Source organism: Anguilla rostrata, chromosome 3 (assembly GCF_018555375.3).
Source record: "Anguilla rostrata isolate EN2019 chromosome 3, ASM1855537v3, whole genome shotgun sequence".
Classification (NCBI taxonomy): Eukaryota; Metazoa; Chordata; class Actinopteri; order Anguilliformes; family Anguillidae; genus Anguilla; species Anguilla rostrata.
The window spans coordinates 26540577-26564775 of NC_057935.1; the positions used below are offsets into that span (position 1 = coordinate 26540577).

The 24199-nt window shown below is 38.6% G+C and overlaps 1 protein-coding gene across 1 annotated transcript in view; it reads right to left on the reverse strand.

The window, feature by feature from the left end:
• The window catches only part of oca2 (oculocutaneous albinism II), a 134665-nt gene that overhangs the window by 106752 nt on the left and 3714 nt on the right, over positions 1-24199 (reverse strand). The window contains exon 2 of the mRNA XM_064326993.1: positions 11591-11863. Coding sequence (XP_064183063.1) covers positions 11591-11835 — 245 coding nt within the window. The 5' untranslated portion in view covers positions 11836-11863. The remainder of the gene's footprint in view (positions 1-11590; positions 11864-24199) is intronic.

Sequence of the window (24199 nt, forward strand, 5' to 3'; positions counted from 1 at the left end):
TCATTTCTGCCAATCCTTTCATGTTTCATGTCTCTCTCTCTCTCTCTCTCTCTCTCTCTCTCTCAAACATAAACACACACACACACGTACAGAGAGACAGACTGACAGGCCCATACACACATACAGTGAGTTTCATAATGCTTGGGACAAAGAATTATATATTTTTTTTATTATTATTTGGGTCTGTACTTCACCATTTTAGATTTATAATCAATTCACACTTTTTATACATAGTCACCCCATTTCAGGGCACTATAATGTTTCACAGCTATTTCTGATTAGTCAGGTGTGTTAACACTAGAAGGGCCAGAGGCGATGGCATCAGGTGTTTGGACTTTAAAATCCAAATTACTCCAACACCATACATGCAATACCCTCCTCCTTTCACAACTTTCCCAAAATAGCTGGACTTAAACTAACTGCGTTGTTAGAATGAAGAAATTGACTTTAAAGAAATACAGGCATTTTGTGCCATTTTCTTCACAAAACCAGACAATAGGTAACAGGTGCAGATCCTCAGGTGTGAATGGGTTGCTCTGTCCTCCAGCACACTATTCAGAAACTGAATAGCCAACGCTTTGGCACCAATTGCTGGGTCAAGCACTATTGAAACTAGAAGATTATTTATTTAGATTATTGACTTCAGCATGGGAATCAATAACTGTGTACATTGCAGTCATAGAAATGATGGGCTTATAACTCAGTGGAGATAGCACATCCAACACACTTTCAGTTTTTCACTGAAGTGTCGACTTCAGATAAACTATGAATAGATTACAGGATGGCGAAATCATGCAAGCAAATGGGACCAGAGGAAGCACTGGAATTACTGATGAATGACTTCATCATGGTCCTGGCATGCAAGCTGCATGAAAAGTCAAAGACAGGAACAGCAGCCGCCAAAGTAGCCACGGTCGCAGCATCACCTCGCACCTATCACCTATCACTCCTGGGAAGAAAGTGGCAGATCAGCAAATCCTGTCAGAATAAGGCTAAAGACAACTGCGAGAAATGCAATCAACTTGTGTGCGATCCCTGCTCACACAAACAACCAAAGCTGTGCATTCCCAGTGAAATAGATGATTAAGAAGAAAGAGACAGTACATCTGTAAACTCTCAATCAAAGTAGCGAGAGCAAGGGAAGGGAGAAGCGAGCTGAATTCGTAATGACTAAAAAAATGACTTTTTAAAAATATACTGCAATTGTATTTCTTTAGCTGCTTTCTCCATTTTGTGCTTTGCTTGTTTTGAAATGTCGCTTTTCTCAATGTGTCTGTAATACACCTGGGTGCACCTTCCCTTATCTATATAACAGAACTGATATAAATTAGAAATACAAATGTTGAAATAAATAACCCTGGCCTTTATTTCAAGAAAAAGATTTTTGCAACATAATGTTTATTAATCTTTATGAAATATGAAAATCATTGTGGGTGCTGAAATTGATGTTCGTAATGCTGGATGATCCTGATGCCACTGGGAGCACTGAAATGGGGGGCTATGAATAAAAAGTTCTGTAATTTCTGAATATGTAGTTTAAACAAAAACGTATAACATTTTAATATAAGCTGAGAATGAGCATGTCATCCACATGGAGCTCACTGTATATATTGATCGGTGGGTAGATATGCATAGATACCCATTGCAATGCGAATCAGATCCCGTTTGTATCGTCTGACCATAAGTCTCAGTAGTGAGGCCACAGAAAGGCCAGGCCAACACAATGCAGCCCTTGTGTTCCCATGCCCCCCACTGGTGGAACACAGCACTGTCGTATGATCACCTCAGTGAACTTATTTCTTCTTTCTCTGCTGCATCTATTTACAAATTTGTGCATACCTGGTTCCAAAATACATTACATTTTCTAAATCTGGTGCATATTTTTAATGGCTTCACCATTTTAGTACATTGTGTGCATGGCCTTGCCTGATGCGTACTCTGTCGGATCTACAGATTGCAATCCCACTTCAAACGGAGCACACCCACACGGCACAAAACAGCTGGGAGGTTTTGTGTAATACTGGGAAGATGTCATGATTCTGTGGCCTCTTAGAAATATCCTGGCTTTTCGCAAATCAAATAGATTAAATAGGATATTTCAGGCTCACTAATCCTCTCCGATACTGTTACACAACTTTGAACAGATTTGTAATGTAGCTCACTGGATGCTGCAAATTGAAAATAAGTAACAAGATTCTATCTTCTTTTGTCCCAACTGACACGCACCCCATCCAGATTTCTTTTTTTTTTAAAGGGGGATAAATATCAGAAGGGGTAACCTGGAAAAGTATGGAGTTGCGCCCAACCAATATCTTTTTGTGTGGTGATTTATCTCTACATGCAGCCAGGGGGCAGCAGAATTCTCAAGCGTTGTGGGGGCACCGAGGATCAGGACAGAATGAAAAGCTACAATTCTAATTCATGTGTCATTTCGTCACATGTAGATTTGTGCCCCCGGCTTTGCGGCCCGGAGTTAAATCCCCATGGCATCACAACCACAAGGCTGGGATTAGCACGGCCATCGCTGTGTGGCCGAGCACCGGCTGTCGTAAACACAGTGTGTTTACCCAGGAATTTCGACCCCACTTCCTCTTCCACCCCCCCCCCCCCCCCCCCCAACCACCACCCTTTCCCAGGACCACCAGTGGAATCACCACTGTGACAGACCTAACGTGACTAAAAATGTGATATTCAATCCTCTTTTTCGTGTGTTAACAGCTGTTTCACCCCTAAACCTCTTATGGTGAGCAGTAGGTACTGAGCTTTGAACATTCACATGAACAAAAAAAAAAAAAAACATTCAACAGATTCGCAGGCGAAACTTACATGAGCACAGCTCAGTCTCAGATGTCACAGAAGCAATGTTGATGTTAGCAATCAGGGAGGAGTCAATGTGGTCTTATTTGATTTGAAATTGCTTTTTTAATGGCATGATCTGTCATAATAATGTTCTAAACATGGTGATGGCACAAACAGTTTCCCTCACATAATGTTGTGACAGAGGATTCATGATTGCCACTGTACAATATTCAGTGATAAATCAGCTCTGATGTAGTACATTTCACTCTGATAACAGAGTACATATTATCTCTACTGGACACAAATGTAGAGATAATACATTTATTTGAAGTTGAATTAACACTGGATATTCTTCATTTATTTTAATGCCTTAACAAGGGGAACCAATGCAGTCTTATCAACCCAAAGCAGACTTTTTGTAATAGAATTTTTGAAATTGTCTTGAATGTTTGAAACACACTGAGCAAAGGTCATAAAATCTCATCACACCCATCTTAAAGGTGCAGCATGTAAATGCGTTTTAGAACACTTTTGTTCATATTTGGTTAAATGTCCCTCACATCCCATCAGATATTAATAAATTAAGAGCTTTAAGAAAAAAGTCTGGTTTCTCTGACTGCCCCAGGCTCTGAAATCAGCCACTACAAATTTTGCTGCGTCTGAATCTTAACAACTAATCAGGACAACTCTCTGCAAGGAGGCCTGCCTTTCTGCCTGTCAATCCTGTTGCGCATTCACAGCACTGTCAGACCAGGCAGGGCGGGGCTACACAGATAAGAGCTGAGCAAAGATACTGCGGAGCACAAAAGCTTGACCTCCAAATGACGCGAAACTCTGGTACTACATTGCCATCTTATGTTTAAAACCTTTAAAACTATATTTTTACTCTGAATTTGACATTAAGATCGGCAGATAATGAAAGCAAAGACAGTTTTTAGTAAAATCAGATGAAACCCAATACATCAGCTTGTAGCCACAAAAGCTGCTGATGTGATGTGACTGGTGACTGGTTACAAGCTGGCTGGCCTTCAAACGACATAAAACTTCAGTGCTACCTTGTCATCTTACATTTAAAAGCTTCAAAACTATATTTGATACTGAGACCTACAGATCATGAAAGCCAAGCCATTAAAGTAGTTGCTACAGTATGAGTGACTGGTGACAAACGGCTGTATCTATGGTCTCAGTAGCCAAGCGAAATGCTGTTGCTATATTACACTTGCATTTAAAACCTTTAAAACTATATTTTACAAATAATTTGACATGAAGACATACAGATCACTTTTCCAGTTAAATTAAACCCTAAAACTGTTTAAAATGCAAATTACTCCAACACCTTGGAGTAATGACATAAACATCGATTTATATGAACCATATATATTGGCTATTGCAACTTCCAACTGATTATGATAGAACGGGTGACAAATGCCTCCTCTCTCCAGTAGTCAGATGTCAGGCAGTGAGCATGCATGTCTTTGAAGGGAGGGGCTTTGGGGGGAGAGCTGAGGGGAGGGGGTGGATTTTATTTTTATTTTTTCAAAATTGAGCTCTTGCTCATTTCTACAAACTTACATACTGCACCTTTAAATGCCTTCATGAGTGCAGTCCAATTTATAATCTCTTCAGCTATAATGGATCATTAAAAGACATGATTACTACACAGCTGTGAATCCAATATTAGCCATGACTTGGTATGTGTCACTTTTAATCTTCTTGAATATGGTGCCAAATCTTGCCAATATGTAGCCAAACTAATGTTTGCAAAAGGCTATAATGAACAAACTCTTCAATAGAATTACAAACCACCATGTGATTCGCAGGATGTCCAACTGATGCTCTCTGAAGTGTTCTGTAAAGCGTCCACACAGTAATTCACCCCACAGGATGTTTTGGTTTACATCCTATTATAAATGGTGCACAATGCCTATTTATACAATGACCTTCAGTATGCAATTATTATATGTCACTTTGGATAAAAGTGTCTACCATATAAATGTAACGCATACTATTTATTTTGATTTAAAGGTAGTTTGAATTAAAAATCTGAAAAATGATCATTTTTATACAGCATCGCAGCTTGTTATGCGATGCTTTGTACATCAGCTCTATGTATTGATTCTGCTTCAACCTGGCCAGCATCCACCTTCTGTTTATAGAAAATGAGATATATTTTGATAATCCCATTTTCCCAATACCCACAAGGGCGGTGCTGGAGATGGGCGAAGACGAGCTACTGAAACTGAGACAGAGGACCGTCATTTCCTGGTGATGGGTTTCCAACAGCTAATGGGGTAATAAAGGCAGACAGTATGTACAAAACTGTATGGCATGGGGCTATACAGACCCCATTAAGACCAGCAAAATCCAGGGAATTCTCAAGTTGGGCAATAGAAGAGCTTTCATCTTGACACAGTTTTCTGTGTAGTATTTTTTGCATTTGCACACCATGCATCTTGATATAACTACTTTCACAGAGAATATGTAAAAAGGAAATAATTGTAAAAAATAATGTCTGCTAAACAAAAACCGCCAGCTTATTTTCTTTAAAGAGGGAAAAACATAATTAAATTCACCGTAGAGCCTTATGAAAGGAAATATACAACAGGTGCCTGGTTCATTAAGTGCCTTCTAGCACTAATTGGAAAAAAATGAAGCAAGATTATCCACATCTGACTCATTAGATGTAAGAATCTGTTACCACACACAAAGGGAAGGTGATGTGTGTCTCCTTTCAGAGGAACAGCAAGATAAGAGACAAAATGGCTGCATAAACCAATGTTGTTTACTCAAAAACAAAAGAACGGAACCTTTTTGCCACTGAAAAGATGCAGGTTTCCATCATACAGCAAGTCATACTTAATAACATGTAATACCAGGTGTCCTAATTCATCTAGCTATTTTGTTGATTTATGTTCACTTTGCTTCTCGATCAGCTTGTGCCTCTCCAGAACACACGCATTTTCAATTCAGGATATTTTTAATGAAACACACCTGCCTGGCTGACTTTAATCTGTGGTGAGGAGATGCAGAACAACAAACTCCTCTGTTGCGACAAGTTCTTTTCATCATACTGAGGTGCACAGGTAAGTTCTGGATTATAAATACATTTAAAAAGCAGCCATGTGTACATCACAGCTAGTCTCAGTGTCAAAACTGAGCAACAGGCGCTGACAGAATGGGCCCAAGATCCCGGCGTGCACATCCCTCCCACACCCCCAAAACTCAGGAGATACAGTGACACAGAGAGAGGACCATTCACAGTCTCTTGTTGGGTCTGTTTGATGCAAGGAAAGGGACATGCTACCACATGGACACATCACCATTCTCTTCCTGGCAGAACTAGCTTCCCATAGATCTGAAATTTCTGAAGCCAAAACCAAAATGCATGAGTTAATAGAGCAATTTTGTTTGGTTGTCGTTGGGGATTGTTGACTGAACAACAACCCAACAATTAAAAATGAATACCAGTTTTCCCTCGTTTCCTTCCTACCAAGTATACCCATTTATCCAATCTAAGTGCAAAAAAACATTAATGTGCATTTGGATGTCTTTCTACAGACAGAGCCACTGAATTGTTCAGAGAGAGAAATGAGGTAAGGAAGCCCATTGTATAATGCATTTTTAGAGTCCTGTGCAGGGGCGTAGGAGTGAGTTTGACACTGGGGTAGACACATTTGCTCCCCAGCCCCAACCCTTGGCCGTCCCCACAATAAAAATTGCAGCTGGTGGAAAAGTTAATTGGTTCCACCAGAGCCAGCTATGGGTATTAAAGATGCAGACACATGCTAGTCCCATCCATTCTCACTTGCAAGGGCTGGCTTTATTGTTCCTTTATTGTTCTGTATGTATGTGAGATACCTCATAATAAGTAATAGGCTAACAGTATTCAACCTCACGAGGACAAAGAATGAAAGTATCATGTTTAATAACGTAAACCGTATTTAACCCGCAGGTACTGAAATGCATGAATTGAATACATCATGGACATTTTGTTTTTAGACACATAACTAAATGCATACATAATAAATGTGTAATAAATGACACAGAGTGTGGGGTGCAGATGAGGCATGCTAAATGGACATGGTTGAAGACAAGCTACTCTACACCTGAACACCACCTCCCCTCCACCTCCCTACCCATTCACAGAAATACCCATCCAAACCCTCCACTGAAACATATGGAATCTATCAAATATATAAAAGCCTATTTATTTACATTATCTGAAAATATGGCAATATGGCAGAAAAGGACAGAAATATACATAGATATGTAGTTTGTCCTCAAGAGGAAGTTATTTTCACAGTTATTTGCAGGCATATGAGAACATTCCAAAAACATAGCACAAATACAAAAAAGTCTTGAATTCTCCTGTCTCCCTATCCAATTATCACACTCAAAAAAGAAAAATATTTGGTCACAAATAAAATCTTCACTTCCACACCATCATCAAAATTCTGTTCAGTGTAACGTAAATATGTACAGTAACATGTACATGTGTCAAACATGGAAATACAATGCATTGAGCCAGTTGGACTGGATCTTGTTTTGGACTGCTTTTGTTGGCTTTTTGGTGTGGAAGTGAAGTATTGTAGCCAGCTATAAATTAAATGAAGACCACCAATTCGGTCAACGAGCCGTCCGACTTTCAACCTGACTTGAATGCTTTCAGCGAACATTACGAGGTATTCCAGCTTTAGAAAAGTCTATCAATAGCTAAATTTGTGATTGAACCATACACGGAAGGCACACAAAAATGCAGCCAATGCTTATTCAATTTGTGACCTATTAAACAATACATATAACTATATAATAACTATATAATTCAATTTTAACAATGCAAGCAACTTATTTTAATACATTAATAGTAATAGTGTAGTACTCATATTACCTTATGAGTACTACATATGAATGCGGTAATTCCCAGACAACACCCTCCACCCCCTCCAAAACAGGCTCTCTGCATCTGGCTAGGTAGTCACCACAGCTATGAAATCCCTACCTACTTTCATTCGCCAGGATATCATCGCAAAAAAAGAATTTAGTTCTCCGTTGACCTAGCTTGTTAAATAAAGGTTAAAAAAGGACATAATACAATCATTTACTGAAATGAACAGAGATCCCCCACCATTTTACACTCATGAAACAGTTTGATGCCCAGGATTCCCTGGACTCCACAGCCACGTCCCTCCACAGCTCTCTCAGATGAGATGATAACTCTAACAATCACAGATTGTGCCATTCCACAGCAACACTGACAGCTCGGGAGAGAAAAGCATACTGTAATTTTGCTTTCAGAATAATGGAGAAAGGTCACGGTTTCCTGAAACGCATGGCCACAACTGGTCCTTTTCTACTCAGCAGTCTCTTATCTTTTAGCCTCCATACTGTGCATGCATGCATAGAAATGTAGCATAATGCCTTTTCTTTCAAATTGCCATACAATTTATATTCACATATTTGTTTTTCAATGACATGTTAGCAAATAAAAGGGTGAACTAATTTCCTTTAATGAAGTTCTGTACTCAGCAACAAAAGTAAGAAAGTACAAATTAAACTCAAGTGCCAATGAAAACTAAATATCTATTCCTCTCACATTCCATGCTCTTGAGTGCTTTGCTTCTGTTTGACATTATCACTGCTTCTACTAAAGGCTGTATTTAGCCAGCAGACAGATTCAAACTTGACCTCTGAGGTCCCAATATTGACTTAAATCTGAGTTGAAAAAGATCACAATAACAATTACTTCAGCTTCACATTAATCCTTAAGTGTACTTCCCTTGTGTCCATGCTCACAGAACTAGTACATGTTATTTGCAAAGCTGTAAGTCAAAAAATAATTAAATAATTTCCACTATATATAATAATATGAAAACGAGCCTTGAAATGCCCGTAAAATAACCTCCCTCAGAATGATGGCTATACATAATAACTACACACAATAGTTTACATTGTTCTCAGTGAGAAATACAGCAAGCAGAGAAGTTACTGTAGTGAACAACTCAATCAGCACACTCCCCTGTGTACATGAATACAGCCTGCTGCTGTGCTTCTGCAGTGTAAAAAACATATAAAAATTAACATGATTATTAAATTTTGGAGCAATAACTGCTCTTATGCATCTTTAAAATATATTTGTATATACTAATAAAGTTTATATTAGGTGGAAAACCACATTAGAAGGCATTTCAAGGCTTGCATGATCCCACCAGACTGCATAGCAGGGCCGGAACTAGGGGGGCATGGGGCGGCATTTCCCCACAAATCTTGACTTTTCACTTAATTTAACAAGATACAAAAACATACAAGGGAAAACATACAAAAATACTTTTACCCATGACCTTGGTTTGTAAAGTGCTTGCTGTTTCTCTTTTGCTGAAAACTGTCAAAAGGTTCAGTGTAATAGCTTTACGTGATTGACAGCGATGTGTAATCATTCCCTTTTATAGACAGCCATTTCACTTTGCTGCCACCTTGCATGGTAAATGGTAAATGTACTGCATTTATATAGCTTTACAATTGATGCCTCTCATTCACCCATTCACACACACACTCACACACCAACGGTGAAAGGCTGCCATGCAAGGTACCAATCAGCTCATTGGGAGAAATTAGGGGTTAGGTGTCTTGCTCAGGGACACTTCGACATGTCCAGAGCGGGGGATCGAACCAGCAACCCTCCAACTGCCAGGCAACCGCTCTTACCTCCTGAGCTATGTCGCCCCATACATTCAACCAAGCTTTAGTCTTTGGACATGTGGATAAATACTGAAAAATAAATCTTTTTTTAAATTTTGTAATCTGTAACATGAAGTTTTGTTCTATGGTTCTTGTTATCCTTTTGAGAGTAGAGGGTAGCATTAAAGAAAAATACTGTTACTTTATTATCCTTATTGAGCAACAAGAGAGCGTCCTGCTCATTTGGGCTGCTTCCTGCTGCCATGCTGTCACTGTGACAAACTGGGGAGAGGACTGCCACAAAAATACTTGGAATTGTCAACCTTTGTTATTATTTACCAGTAATATGAAATTGTGTTCTATGGTTTCATGTTACCATTTATCCTTTTTAGAGTAGAATATTACTGAAAATTTGTCATGTTACGAGTCAAAGTAATACCTTTATTTAGGAGGAAACCTTGTATGCAGTTGCAGGCTGTATAGTAGTTCATAATTGGGATATGATATAGTTAAAGGTGTGCGATTATACTGTAGCTCATTGTTAACAATAATCACCAATGAGGGGAGGAGGTTATGGGGAAAATCTCAAAGAAAAATTGACCAAAAAACAGCAGTGGTTGCAGTCTGATATTAACCTTCTGTCCACATGCATGTGACTGTGCATGTGTATAAAACTGGGGATGATGTCAATGATATAGAATTTTTAAAAATCAATAAGCAATGCAGGCCTATGCAGTTAGTTCATCATGAAGTGCCCTGAACATGGTGAAATCAGTTTAGAAAAATGGCTACAATAAAAAAACTGATATCTTTATCCTTCAACAGCAGCCACAGTTAAAATGACATTAAAACAAAAAAAAGTATTAATTCACTGCATTCTAAATCTTTATGAGCCTACTTAGCTAGCTAGCTGTATACTATCCCTTTTGTAATTATTTTAAAGCCTATGATACCAAAAAATCGGTAGCTATAGAACATGCATGCATTAAAGTATAACAAATGGTTATAAATCTAAAAAATATCATCGGCTAGATGTTGCTGAAAGAGCAAGGTGTTTTCAAATATGCACAATAAAAATGAGTACGGTAATAAACAGCATACACAATTTTGACCCCCTCCCACCACCCACAATTTATCTGGCCCCCTAAACAAACATTCAGCAAGCAGACCTGAACCAAATGAAGTGGGTTCAACAGGTTATTTCTACCACAGACCACAACTATGAACCACCGACCACTGACTACTATCCCCTGCAGAAATGGAATATGCTGCTGTATTTAGAAATATATTATACATAAAGAGCAGAATAGGTTGAAGACATTGTGTTGAGTATATTAAAAAGTGTAAAAAGTTAATTGAAAAAAATCATTGATGTGAAACACATGTATCCTTACATTTTACACATATTAACAATATCTTTGAATATATTCAATTTCCATAATGGATGACCACACAAGATTACTCCAAGGTCACAGGTCCCACTGGCAATTTGTGCTGTGCAAAACAAGACACAAGCCACAACCACTTCTAGCTAAATTTAAAATTCAATGCTATGGGACATTATTCAAATGAAAGCCCTCATTTGGCTTTTCGAGGGGAACTGTGGCAGGTAATGACTGCAACATTTGCCACATGATGCAGAGAAAAGTGTGAGAGAGAGAGAGAGAGATACCCTAATGCTAACAACCTGGCCAAATCTGCATGTTTATTTTCACAGCGTGCTCACCCTGTATGGGTCATTATGCGGTGAGATCTGGGAGAGAGGTAAATAAGTTAAAAACCCACACTGTCTGGTATAAAATCTGTGTTTCATTGCTCACCAGTGACCCCTGCTGGTAAATCAGGTGCCCACAGCCTCCTTGCTCAAGCTGTATGTGAAGTAGTGTATCTTCCCCCAACTTACTGTAGGTCTGTGCAGCCTAAACTTGTGTATTCCAATGTGACATCATTTGTTTGGGTGGAGAGTGTGTGATGGCCTGTGTAGGGGCTACAGCTGGCGAATACAATCTGGTATTCCAAATAAGAAAAAACGGCATGAAAAAACCTTTTGACCAATCTCTTTGGCCTCACGGAGTACAAGTCAGAAAAGCAAGAGGTTCCACGCCCCCTCTCTCACCTTTCCTCCTCTCGTACAGGGCCAAAGTCCTTGGCGTAAATGACGCAGTGGCCGGGGGGCCCCGCCGCCACGGCCTGCTGAAGTTTCTGGGTCTCCATCATCTCCGAGAAGCTCTTCAGCAGTCTGGGCTCGTCGAAGTTGCCGGCGACCGCGTCCGAGGTCCCGCGACCGCTCCGCCCCTGGTGGCTCTGCGCGACCGTCTGCGACATCTCCACCTCCCGCTTGGTCTTGTTCTCCAAATACATCCTGGAGGATGGCTCCTAGTAATGGAACCTGGGCACAGAGCAGAGGAGAGGAGAGAAAAGCAGGGTCAATTTCATATATTGCAAAAAAAGATTGTCTCAAAAATATTTCGCAAAATTCATATCGTCAGCATAGCATGACTGCAATAGCAGCGTTGTTTTTCAGATATTATATTCATTTACCAGACACTCTCATTCAGAGTTATTTACAATAAGAGAAAACAGAAGTTCATCCTTCTAAGTTATTAATTTCAAGTTAACTGTACTAACCTACAGTACAACCAAACACCATTAATACATACAGATAAAAATCCAAAACAAGCCATAAAACAGCATCAATCTAAGTCAGTGGTGTCAAACTCGTTGCCATGGAGGGCCGTGTGTATGCAGGTTTTCATTCCAACCAATTAATGCTGCCTTAATTGAGTCCAATTACTCATTCAGCCATATGCGTTTAACTGCATTGAAGCACAGAATATACGAAAATTTTTATTTAGAGAATGCGGGTCACCATAGACGTCGGGTCACCATTGTGCACAAACCTGCATCCCTAATTCAGCAAATAATTTAACTAATTATATAATCAAGATCTGAGGCTGGAATGAAAACCTGCATACACACGGCCCTCCATGGCAACGAGTTTGACACCACTGATCTAAGTGATTGGTTAGCTATTGCTACAATTCTATCAAGCATAAACAATAGGAACAGCCAGGGATTTATATGACATATAGGGGTACGTGGGGGAAGACACATCCTGGGGTAATTCCCCCTCCCTACCATCATTTCATCTTCCTGACCAACAGATTGCACCAAATTTCATCTCATCACATTTTTTGAATGTCTCAACTCTTTTGAATATCTACTTTTCATCTGGCTCATCATATTTGTGAGATTTATTTGATCATCGGAACCTCTTTGAGATGAGTTGATGTCATTTGTCACCAGAAAAAAGAGATCTGTATATTTGTATTAAGCCTTTTATGAATAGTTACTTTTTAAATTATTCTTGGGGATTCTGGGAAGAGTAATTCATTTGAGAGAGAGAAAAGATGAATGTGTATTATTACACCCTTTGTGGCAAAAAATGCCCGCAGAGATGGGATGCATCTTGAGGAACATTAGTGGATAAAGCCATCCATCCATCCATTATCTATACTCGCTTACCCTGGGCAGGGTCGCAGGGGGTGCTGGAGCCTATCTCAGTGTGCATTGGGCGAGAGGCAGGAATGCACACTGGACAGGCTGCTAATCTATCGCAGAGCACACACACCATTCACTCACTCACACACACACTCATATCTATCGGTAATTTAGAGTCTCAAATTAACCTACCTGCATGTCTTTGGACAGTGGGAGGAAACCAGAGTACCCGGAGGAAACCCATGCGATCATGTTAAGTGAAAATATTATTTGCTGTTCATTGTAATGGCACTAACTAGCATTAGCCAGCTACTAGGTCACTTGCTGTAATATTGCTTTGTTTTAATCTGTGGTTAACATTATAATTCATTTAAATGCTATTGTTATTAGTGATCAATTTGCATAAAATGTATAATTTCATGAATAAATTCATATTTCAAATGTTTCTCTTTTACTGCGATTTCTCATTGGCTATTGCTTATTACAATTAAACATGATCCAGTCACTCAATTTTTATTTAAAACTGGGTATTTGGTGTTGTAAATTGATGCAGTTTATTTTTAAAAAATAACTGTAGATTATTAGGTCTATAAAAATCAGGTGCCAGTTGAGCAAGGTGACCCACAGGGGGCACTACTGCCGCAAGGTGCCCCTTAATGTGATTTTCGTTTTTGTACTATAACAACAAAGTTGCCCACTGTTTTACCTTTATTTTTCCTAAAAGTATATAGGTTTAGGCAGAAACATCATATAAAACTGAACTGAAGATAAAATGATGTCCAGATACTGTATGTTCTAATTTGGCAGAAGGTCTATGTTGTAATTAAGTGGGGCGTCTTCCCCCATCGTACTCCTCTCACCCCGCACTCTGTATGCTCTTTGAACAAGGCAAACTTTTAATTGTGCATTTATAATCCTCCCTTTACCACCTGAGGAAAGTATGTGGCAAGTGAACTTAAAGGAATATACTGTAAATGGTATTATTTATTATCTGAAGTATAGTTTAGACAATAATGAATTGTAGTATATTGGCAGTATATTACCTGCAACACTTCACAATATATGGGAACACTTACAAATTATATATCTGAATTCAAATATTGCATTTTATATCTTCGAATATTACAACATATTTGAAGATATAAAATGTCTATAAGGGCTGTTTTGGTGTCATTGCATCAAGAAGCTTGATATTGCTGCCGTGATGACATAAGCCAATTTCTTAATTGAATATGGAGCTAAAGAATCCTTGAAAATAAATTGCATGTTGGCATCTGATGAGAGACAAGAGTGTTGCGTGTAAGGTAATGACCAAGAAAATGTGATGAGTTTATGTCAGTACAGCTGTCTGAGACTATGCACTGTGAATATCAACAGTTCTGGGTAGGGTTTTTAAAAAGCCTTCTGTTGATATTTTAAATCTAATTTTCAGGGTATAACACACATCTTCCATATGAAATGAGCTTAACTGTGTAGTGGTGTTGGCCATTAAAATATGACCCCACTCATCTGAATGATCTATTTCAGGGGTAGATCAAGTGTTTTCTCCAATGACAAGCACCACTTAATTAATAAACTTCAACAATTAAAAATGATTGTTAATTGTAAAACTGCAGATACCTTTACTTTGTGTACATTTTAATCAGTAGAGTCCACTGATTAGATTTTTAAAAATAACATGGTGACATACAGACAGGTGACAAATTAAAGGAAAAACCTAAATAGATGTGTGGAAAAACATAACGAATGCAGATGCTTCCATTCAGGTGTGCTGCATGATACAATTAAGCAATTAACATCCTATCATGCTCTGCGGCATGTTTAAAAATTCTGAGCAGGCCCCGTTGACAGGTGGAAAAAAGATATAAGTGACTTTGAAAGAGGGTTCAATGACCGTGATGCTTGTGCTTTAGAGTGATATGTAAGGAAGGTGGCTGGGGGGGGGGGGGGTCTTGATCCCCTGCCATGACACCTTCAGATTCCTGCTCTGTCTGTTACTCTTTCTACTTTGTACCTGGCTGAATAAAGCGAAAAATGTGAAATGAGGGCAGACTGTCCGCTTTCAATTTTTTTTTAAATACACAATTTCAACATAAAACATGTATTATCATTTCATACAGACATAAATATAAGAATCATGAAATCACAACTAAATATTATTCTGAATATTCCTAATGTAATGATTATCTAGTCGCAGATGGCATTGCATTTCATCTTCTGCTGATCACAGACACGGTCATTTGGAAAGGGGTAAATAGAGATGATATACATGCTATAACCTTTTTTTTTACAATGAATGTAATGACTTTACTGTTCACTGCATATGCAAGTGTAACCCCCCTTAAATGGGGAGAATGAATAAAGAATACACAAGACAATACACAAGTTGTTTACTCTGGCTGTTTCTTTCGAATGGAAAATGTCTTAACAGTGGTAGCCCAGCACAAAACACATGTATTAATGTCAACATAATCAGAATTTAAGTGCTGTACATTCCTTTGTGATTTCATAATTTAACTACCCCTAGACTATGAACCTTCCATTTCCACTTATATTTAATCAGCGGTTATGGAAAATTGGGACAGTTTATCCTCTTCTCCGTCATCAAATTTGACGTTAGCTATTGATATTGATCTTTTTGCTGAGCCCACAAAAAGCCCATTCAAAGCTGCAAAATAGCTTCAAGTTTCAAGTACAAATAGTTGCATGTAACATCCAGTAGCCTACAACAAACATGAAGCGTTCATGACCAAATTACATTGTTTGCAATGAGAACCTAATTAATATGTAATCAGCCCCGAGGCCTTGATTTGAGGCATCAGCATGAAGGATGAATGGTTGTGAGAAATCTGGAAACCCCAATACAGGCAGCTCAACCAGACAGTCTATTAACTATTCAAGGATTTGTTGATGTGTATTAGTCCACGTGACCCTTTGATATCTTCTGTTGTTCCTTTCAGCAAGTTATAAAGACCGATTCAAAAAAATCTTTATTGTACCGCCAGTAATAGCTTAGTAGACCCATTACTGTCCTACAGTGCTCAGTCACGTATCCTTCAGAGCTCTCAAATCAATGCCATCAGCTGGTTCCATTTTACTATGTTCACTTGAACAATTCGCACTTACTAAGTTTCAGCTTGATATCCTGTTGCCTTTGTTTCCATAGTATTTATCTGACATGACCTACATGATCCTAAAATGATTTACTAAAGACCAGGGTATCATCTAAGTAGGGGATGCAGATGCCATCTCGCAAACCTTATATTCCTCCATAGAGAGTTGAAAGGCTGCAGGGGCATTCATCAATCCGAATGGGATCCAGATCCATTAATATGGGTCCCAAGGAGTCACAAACGCTGACAAAGGCCTACTGTTTTGCCCATAAAACCCTTTTCCTGATTTAATAGTGAGAACCATGAGTGGCCCCCAGACCGTCAAGGATGTCTTGCACTCGAGGGATTGGTTGATGGTCTGGATGGGGCTTTTTGCTCAATTCTCTATAATATATACAAAATCTTAGACTGTCATCTTTTTTTCTTATGCAGACAACAGGTGAGGCGGAAGGCAAATTGGATTTATTTACTCATCCCTGTGCAATAAGGTCATGGAGGTAATCTTTCTAGGTAATCTCTTTATAGAGCGGTCTGGGCACAGATAGATAAGTACGTGCTACAGGGTCTGCACCTTTCAATGAGATACTGAGTTTCAATTACTCTATGCACCCGACTTAGAAAAGGAGGCACATTCCTCGTGTAGCATCTTGTGTTTCCCTCTTATGTTCATTGAGGTGGCTCAGGTCAATGGATGGATCCCATTCATTTTCAGTAGCAAGCTCAGTCTGCTTTAGCATTAACATCTAACTAACATCTGAGAGTGTATTTTGGACTCCTGTAGGACAGTAGATGGACACACAGCCTGCACGTGTTGTAATGTGTCAACCACAGTTCTCCCACTTAAGGTTGTGTCATGATTTTTTGGGTTATAAACATCAAGGACAATAATGGGTGGCACACCCTTCTTTAACTTTACAAGGGTCTCACAAAACTCAAGACCTTCGGCCCAATTGGGGTTGATGTCAGGCTCTAAAAGAAGTGAAGCATCTTTTTTTAGGGGCTGGACCTGTACTTTACATTCAATTTGAATAGAGGACCACTTAGGTACATTGACTTTCTCTTTTGTTGTCCTCACAACACAGTCAAGTGACTGTTCGCCATTCACTAGCTCAATAAAGGCTTCAACATTGTTCTTCTTTAGGCCAGGGAAAGTCATCTTGACAATATCAAGTAATTGTCCCCTTTTGGTTGTATCTGACTGTTTCACAGCATTGGTTTTTTACTATTTGCTCAAAAACATCATAAACAATGATTGGGTATGAAAGATATCTGCCTTCCATTACTAGCATAAGAATAACCAGTTCTTTGACATCGGCTCCCTCTGCAGCTACTCCAAAAGTTACCTTTATCAACCCTTTATAGGGCATGCTCTGAACATTGGCAGCTACTACCTGTGATATAAGGTCCTGGAATTTTGTCATTTTGGTAAAAATGTGCTCTATTTCAAGCTTTGAACCAAGTCTTCACTGTATATAATTTTGGAGACAATGGGATGTATTTAAGACAGGGGGGATTCTTACAAAAAGCCTGGGTTTTAAGAAAGTGGGCAGGGGAGAGAAAGAATTTTTAATTCCCTGGTCTGCAGAAAGAGTTGACAGGGTGGGAGGTATCTTACATGGCCCCAGTCAGTACTATTCATGTCACTACTCACATGCTCACTGGCCACACTGTGTTTTTGCTGCATGGAAATGCCAGCTGTAGTGTCTCTATCTTTTTTTGCAATCATTCCTGTTATGTAGGCTTGAACCTTATTTCTTCTACACTGTTGCTGTTTTCTGGGTTTGAGGTTAATTGTCTTGTTGTGCTAATTTGAACAGCCTGCTAGAATTTTTATATTTTGATCCTGCAATGTCAAGGAAATCACGAGGTTTGAGGAGAATGTCTTGTAAGTATGTATAATGCTCCTATGATTTAAGCTGCAGGTCCTCTGACTCTCAATGGATCCATTTCTATTTCTAAGTCACAGACAGGATGTGATGCAGAACCATCTTACTGAGTGGGCCTCACATTTGTCCTCATGTAGGCTCCCCCTTCAGGCTACAGTAACTGTAGACATAAACCGATCATTTCCGATAAGCTTTAAAAGTAGATAACTGATACACAAATAAAATAATACATTTTTTAAAGATCTCAAAATATATTTTACCCATTTTTTTTTTAAACAAGACAAATTTAAATACTATTTGAACTTTAGGTAATGAATCATTTTAACTGTAAATACATGCTTCCCTTTTAACAGTAAATTAGGAATTCAGTGCATAGAATTATGCTTTTTAACTCAGTAAAATTACAGTTCACTAAATGTCTTAATCTCTGTAGGTGTAACTAATAACATGAGAATTACTTTTTACATTATTCCTCTGGTATTTCTACATGCAATTTAGATTGCATGATGAGTTCCAATGAATTCATTTAACATCAGTATCCTCATTAGGCTGAACAGGGGAAATATGACTTGTGTAGAATGACCCCTTGTGGTAATGTCAAGGAAAAGCAAAAACATCTCTCTCTCTCTCTCTCTCTCTCTCTCTCTCTCTTTCTCTTCTCCTCTCTCTCTCTCTCTCTCACTCACTCACTCACTCACTCACTCTCTCACACACACACACTATTCTCTTGCTATTCAAAGATCCATGCACTTTGCACACAGTTAGTGCTCCTCTGAAGGTGGTAGAGAGCTGTATACATTTTCCCCACTGGCTGCACTGCGTATTTTAATAGAGATAAACAAAGGGTCTCCTACAGCTGCAGCAGCCCTTCCTTGTCTTCAGTGGACCTTTATTTAGAGCTGTGGGCAAGCTTTCTTCCTACAGTAGCTAGTGCTCATCTGTAGAATAATTTATAGTATTTTGAGTATTTTGACAACACACATTAGCACATCCTGATAAAAGTGGGTAGGCTATTTTAATCACATTTATTTTTGTATGCAGAATTTTTAACTCCAACACAAAGCTATGAGCCAGGGCTTCTCAAACTCAGCCCTGGGTCCCCGTGTGTGTTGGTTCTCATTCCCACCACAATTGCAACCCCTGGATCATAACAAACTATTAATTGTTCACTTTTGACACTTTGATGTCTTTTCAGGGATGATTTACTATCTTCATGCCTCATTATGTCAGAAACACTTATGTTTGCTCTGGAGAATAAACGTATTATTGAATTCCCAGGATTAATGTTAACTTTTTTATTCATGTAATGTGTGATTTATTGAATTATAGAGAAAGGTGAAATCAGTAATTGTTGAAACTGTGGACCCCTGGTCCCTGAAACTGAGCTGTCAGGAAGATAATGAAGAATTCAGAGTCAAAGCCAAACATGCATTGTGTTAATAAGTTTAAGCAAACAACTGTTGAATAACTTCTTCATGTTTCTGAACTATGATTTCATTCAAGAATGTTGTTGAAATGAAAACCTGCATACACAGGGGTCCCTGGACCAAGCCTGAGATCCTGGCCAATGAGCACAATGACTGATGACAACTTACTGTGCGATATAAGAAGATTACCATAAGAGACATTTCAACTGTAGTAAGTAAAAACATTTTTTTAAAGTAGGTCAAACTAAAGCTCACATGTGGGATAGGTTTATGATCGCCAGTTTGCACGCACTCAGTCACCCGAACAGTGACATCATGAATCAGGTGACTGACACACATAGTGCTGTCGGTGCTGTGCTGTGTCCTACAGGACCACCAAAACAGAGCATGAGGGTTAAGGAAACAAAGATTCAGTCTGAGGACATAGGTTTTCAAACTGCATTGGAACATCCTGCCGCCCTGATCACAGTTCTAGGTCATCCTTTGCTTGATATTCTCAGGTATTTAGCTGCTTGCTTTTAGACCTGATTTCTGATGGGTACAGTTGGTGCTGAGGGAATATAGGTACATTTTGCGCTTCTGTGTACTTGACATAATATGGTCGGTTCATCTACAGGGCCATGTTTTATCATTAAACGGGGTATTGGGCATGGTGGGTTCTTAATGGACAGACAGAACAGAGAAATTTATCTGGCAACCTGGGGGCCGACTGCAGACTGCTTTTCAGGTGCATTAAAAATTTAAATATTTCTTGTTTTGCTTTTTTAAAGTGTAGCATAACTCCCACTCGTGACAGAATAATAAGACTACTTTATGCCCCCGGATGATTTTAAGAGGCTATCGCAGACCTTAAAAACAGACGTTTGTAATTATTTTACTTGTATTTTATAATGTTTAATCTGTGATTTCATTGATGCACCTTTCTGTATGGTGTTTTATGTGTAAATTCACTCTTTGCTACTTCTGCTCTTTGAGGGATATAGTAAAGATTTCAATGGAGTATGTAAACTTACATTAGTGTCATTTGTTTAAAGCATCTATTGTTTACCACATTACAATCTTTATATAACTTTTCATCATCTCATCTCATTATCATCACCATTATTCTGTTCAGTATTTAATCAATCATTTTTAATGCTTGTGGATTTCATCAGTAGCAAATTTTACAAAATTGTTCTACAAACCTCATACATACGATACATATATCTCATTTTAGACAATTCTTCATCTGATGGGTTAACTATGAATGAGGTGAGTTAGGCAAGACCAGGTATTACCTGAACTATCTTGCCTTTTGGTTATATGAGTAAATATATAATCAATCTCAGTTGACACCTTAGATTATTTTTTCTAAGTGTATTTTTCATAGATATTTTTAAAATTTTTGAAGGCATAAATGAAACAAATGTGAATCCAACACGTCACAAGAATTTACTAATTTTGTATTTAATCAAGTAAAAATTTTAAGTAATAGACTACTTTTCAGATAAAAACTTGATCAAGGGTCTCTGGGATTACCTGGAGAGCCAGAAGCAAGTGAAACAGCCAAAATCTGCAGAAGAACTGTGGCAAGTTCTCCAAAATGCTTAGAACAACCTACCAGCCGATTTTCTTATAAAACTGCCGGACAGTGTACCTAAGATAATTGATGTAGATTTAAAGGCGAAGGGTGGTCACACCAAACATTAATTTTATTTAGTTTTTAACTATTTACTGCTATTTACTTATTTGTTCAAAAAATCAATGTTTCAATCGTGTGTGGATCTTCATCAGGTAAAATTTTACAAAATGTTCACACCCTCATACATACATACATATATACCATAAGACATGCCATCTGATGGTTAACATGAATGAGGTGGAGTTAGGCAAGACCAGGTATTACCTGAGACTATCTGCCTTTTGGTTATATGGAGTAAACATATAATCAATCATCATGAACACCTTAGATATATTTTTTCTAAGTGTATTTTTACATAGATATTTTTAGAAATATTTTTGAAAGCAATAAGATGAAACACACCATGATGAATCCAACACGTCACAGAGAATACTAATTCATTTAATCAAGGAAAAATATGTATACCTTGAAAGATATACAGGTCTTTCGTCCATAAAGAGACTTTAAACCCATTTGGATCAATATGAAATTCTATTAAAAAAATGTCTAATGTCATAGTCCTAATTTAAGGCCTTCTGGGAAGATAGTCTGAAGGGTATAAATGAAAAAATAAATTTTGTTATACGGAGTAATATGTTATTAATGTCCCCCCCACTTCTTGGGGCCCTAACATGCTCAATGACTACTTATCTCAAAGAGGACACTGGATGCAGTGCCACTGGGATACGCTGGTCTTGTGTATAGATGGAACATCGATGTTCAGCAATCCTTGTTCTTAGTGGTCCTGATGCTTTCCTCACATAAGCAAGGCCACAAGGACATTTTAACAGTTAAATAAATAACATTTTTGGTGGTACATGAAATGGTTCAGTATATTTTCTTTGTCTTTCTTGTTATTGGGTGGGTGTAGGTGGTACATCTAGTTGTGAAATTGCATTGTGCACGACACACAACGATAATTACCGTGAGGCATATTATTCAGGAAAGTGTTCAGATTTCAGATTTCGATTTAATCAACATTTGTCTCAGGTTTGGGGGACATTTGTAAATCATCTTAGGGGGATCTATAACAATTGTTGAAAGGTGTGGGTCAGTGCTGACAATATGCCAATGTTTTTTAATGATGCTGTCAAATTCTTTATCCAAAGCAGAGTATTGAAGATAACGTCTAATCCCTTGGTCTGAAGGATCTTTTAATCTCTTTTTTTAGACAGTCTTCTTGACTTAGATTGGCATATCGCTCTCTAGTTGTACTAATCCATTTATCTGGATAGCCCCTTTGTGTATGTCTGATTGTTCTGTATATATTTTCTGAATTCGGCTAAATTGGCTAACGGGCAGACCCTTTTTCAAGGTTGTGGGATGAAAAGACTGGCCATGCAAAGAAGAGCATTTGTCTGTTTCGTTTCAATAAAGATCAGTAATAATTCCATTACCCTCAGGTATAATCAAAATATCCAGGAAACTGACCTGTTGTTATCATGAGTGATGGTGAATTTTAAATTTTCATGGCAGGAATTCAAATACTCAGTAGTTGCAGTAGAATTGCAGTAGATTCTCCACAGAACCTTCAAAGATCAAAAAAATATAGTCCACATACTTCTTCCACACTTTGACATTTTCATAATATGGGTTTCCAGAACAAAGAACAGAATCATTTTTGAAAAAAGCCACATATGAGAGAGTTGAAGTTGGTGACATTTCACCACCCGTTGCAGTTCCCTTACATTGTCTGTAAAGAGAGTAAACGTTTTCAAACAAAGTTGTTTTCTGAGCACAATACCAGCCAATTCTCTAATGCACTCTCAGCTCAGTACAGTATCAGGGGGTCTTTTGTTCATAAAGTGCATCAAAGCATTCAGGCCACCCTGTTGGTCAACATTTGTAAATAAGTTTTGGAAGTCCTGGCCTGTTCTTATAATATCGATCATGTCCATAGAGGCCCATACATATGATGGAAGAGAGGTAATGAAAGGTTTTTAAAAAAACCCACAATATCAGCTGACCAATCCATATGCTGTAAAGCTCACTGAATGCATATTGATGCAATGCATGGATCTGAGTTTTAAACATGTTCAGCCGCATATTTTGAAGGGATAGTCACATTCAACCGGAAGTAAATGATCGCAGCAAAGGAGTACATATGCAATGAACAAATATTTGTATTTCAGTATGAACAAAAAAATAATTATTCCTCATTAAAGTGTTTTGACTGCTCTTTAAGCATTCTCACAGGACTCGTATTTCCACGTCTCATTCCTGAAATCATGATCATACTAACCAAAACAAATGGCTAATAACATGACAGTGCCATGTTGAAAGTCACTGAGCTCTTCAGTATGACCCATTCTACTGCCAATGTTTGTCAGAGGAGATTGCATGGCTGTATGCTTGATTTTATGCACCTGTTAGCAATGGGTTTGGCTGAAATTGCCAAAACCACTAATTAGAAGGGGTGTCCACATACTTTTGGAAATGTAGTGTAACCGTAGTCATAATTTTTCATATCAGCTTCCAGCATTGGCCAGTTTCAATGAAGGCATTATTAGCTCAGTTAAGTGCTGTGACTGGAAGCTACATAACCACTGTAGCTAACCGCACAACAAGTCGTACATCAGGCATGACGCAGATACACTGAGGGTCACAGCCTCGCTCACAGGACCTGCACAGTACATGACGTGACTGTGCTGACTTTTCAATGGCCTAGAGGGCGAATTTAGTATTATGTTTAGGTTAAACCTAAATATACATTTTCAACAGAGACGTGTCAAAAAAGTCACGCAGCTGGATTCTGGAAAATTGATATCTAAATATTTGTTGCCACCAAATCCATCTCTGCACGCTGTCCACTGGGGCAATGCCCTCAGCATACGCACTATGAAGAGGCCTCTTGTTCGAGAGCAAAACGAATGAGGAAAGAGGGAGTGAGAAGAGAGTTCAGCCCAGGACACTGGAGTCGAGATGGCAGGAAAGATGGATATCCCAGGGAGTCACGGGGGCCTGTATGATGCCAAAGATTTTATGGTCTTTGCCCCCGAAGCAGGAGGGCTGCATTGGTAAGGCTCTTTGACGGCTGTTGCTATGGGACGTGGTTATCTTAGAGTTTCTTATGATCCTAAGGGCCTCTGTACGGGATCGGGAATTCTTATTTTTGTGTTAAAGGTGTCACAGCTCAGC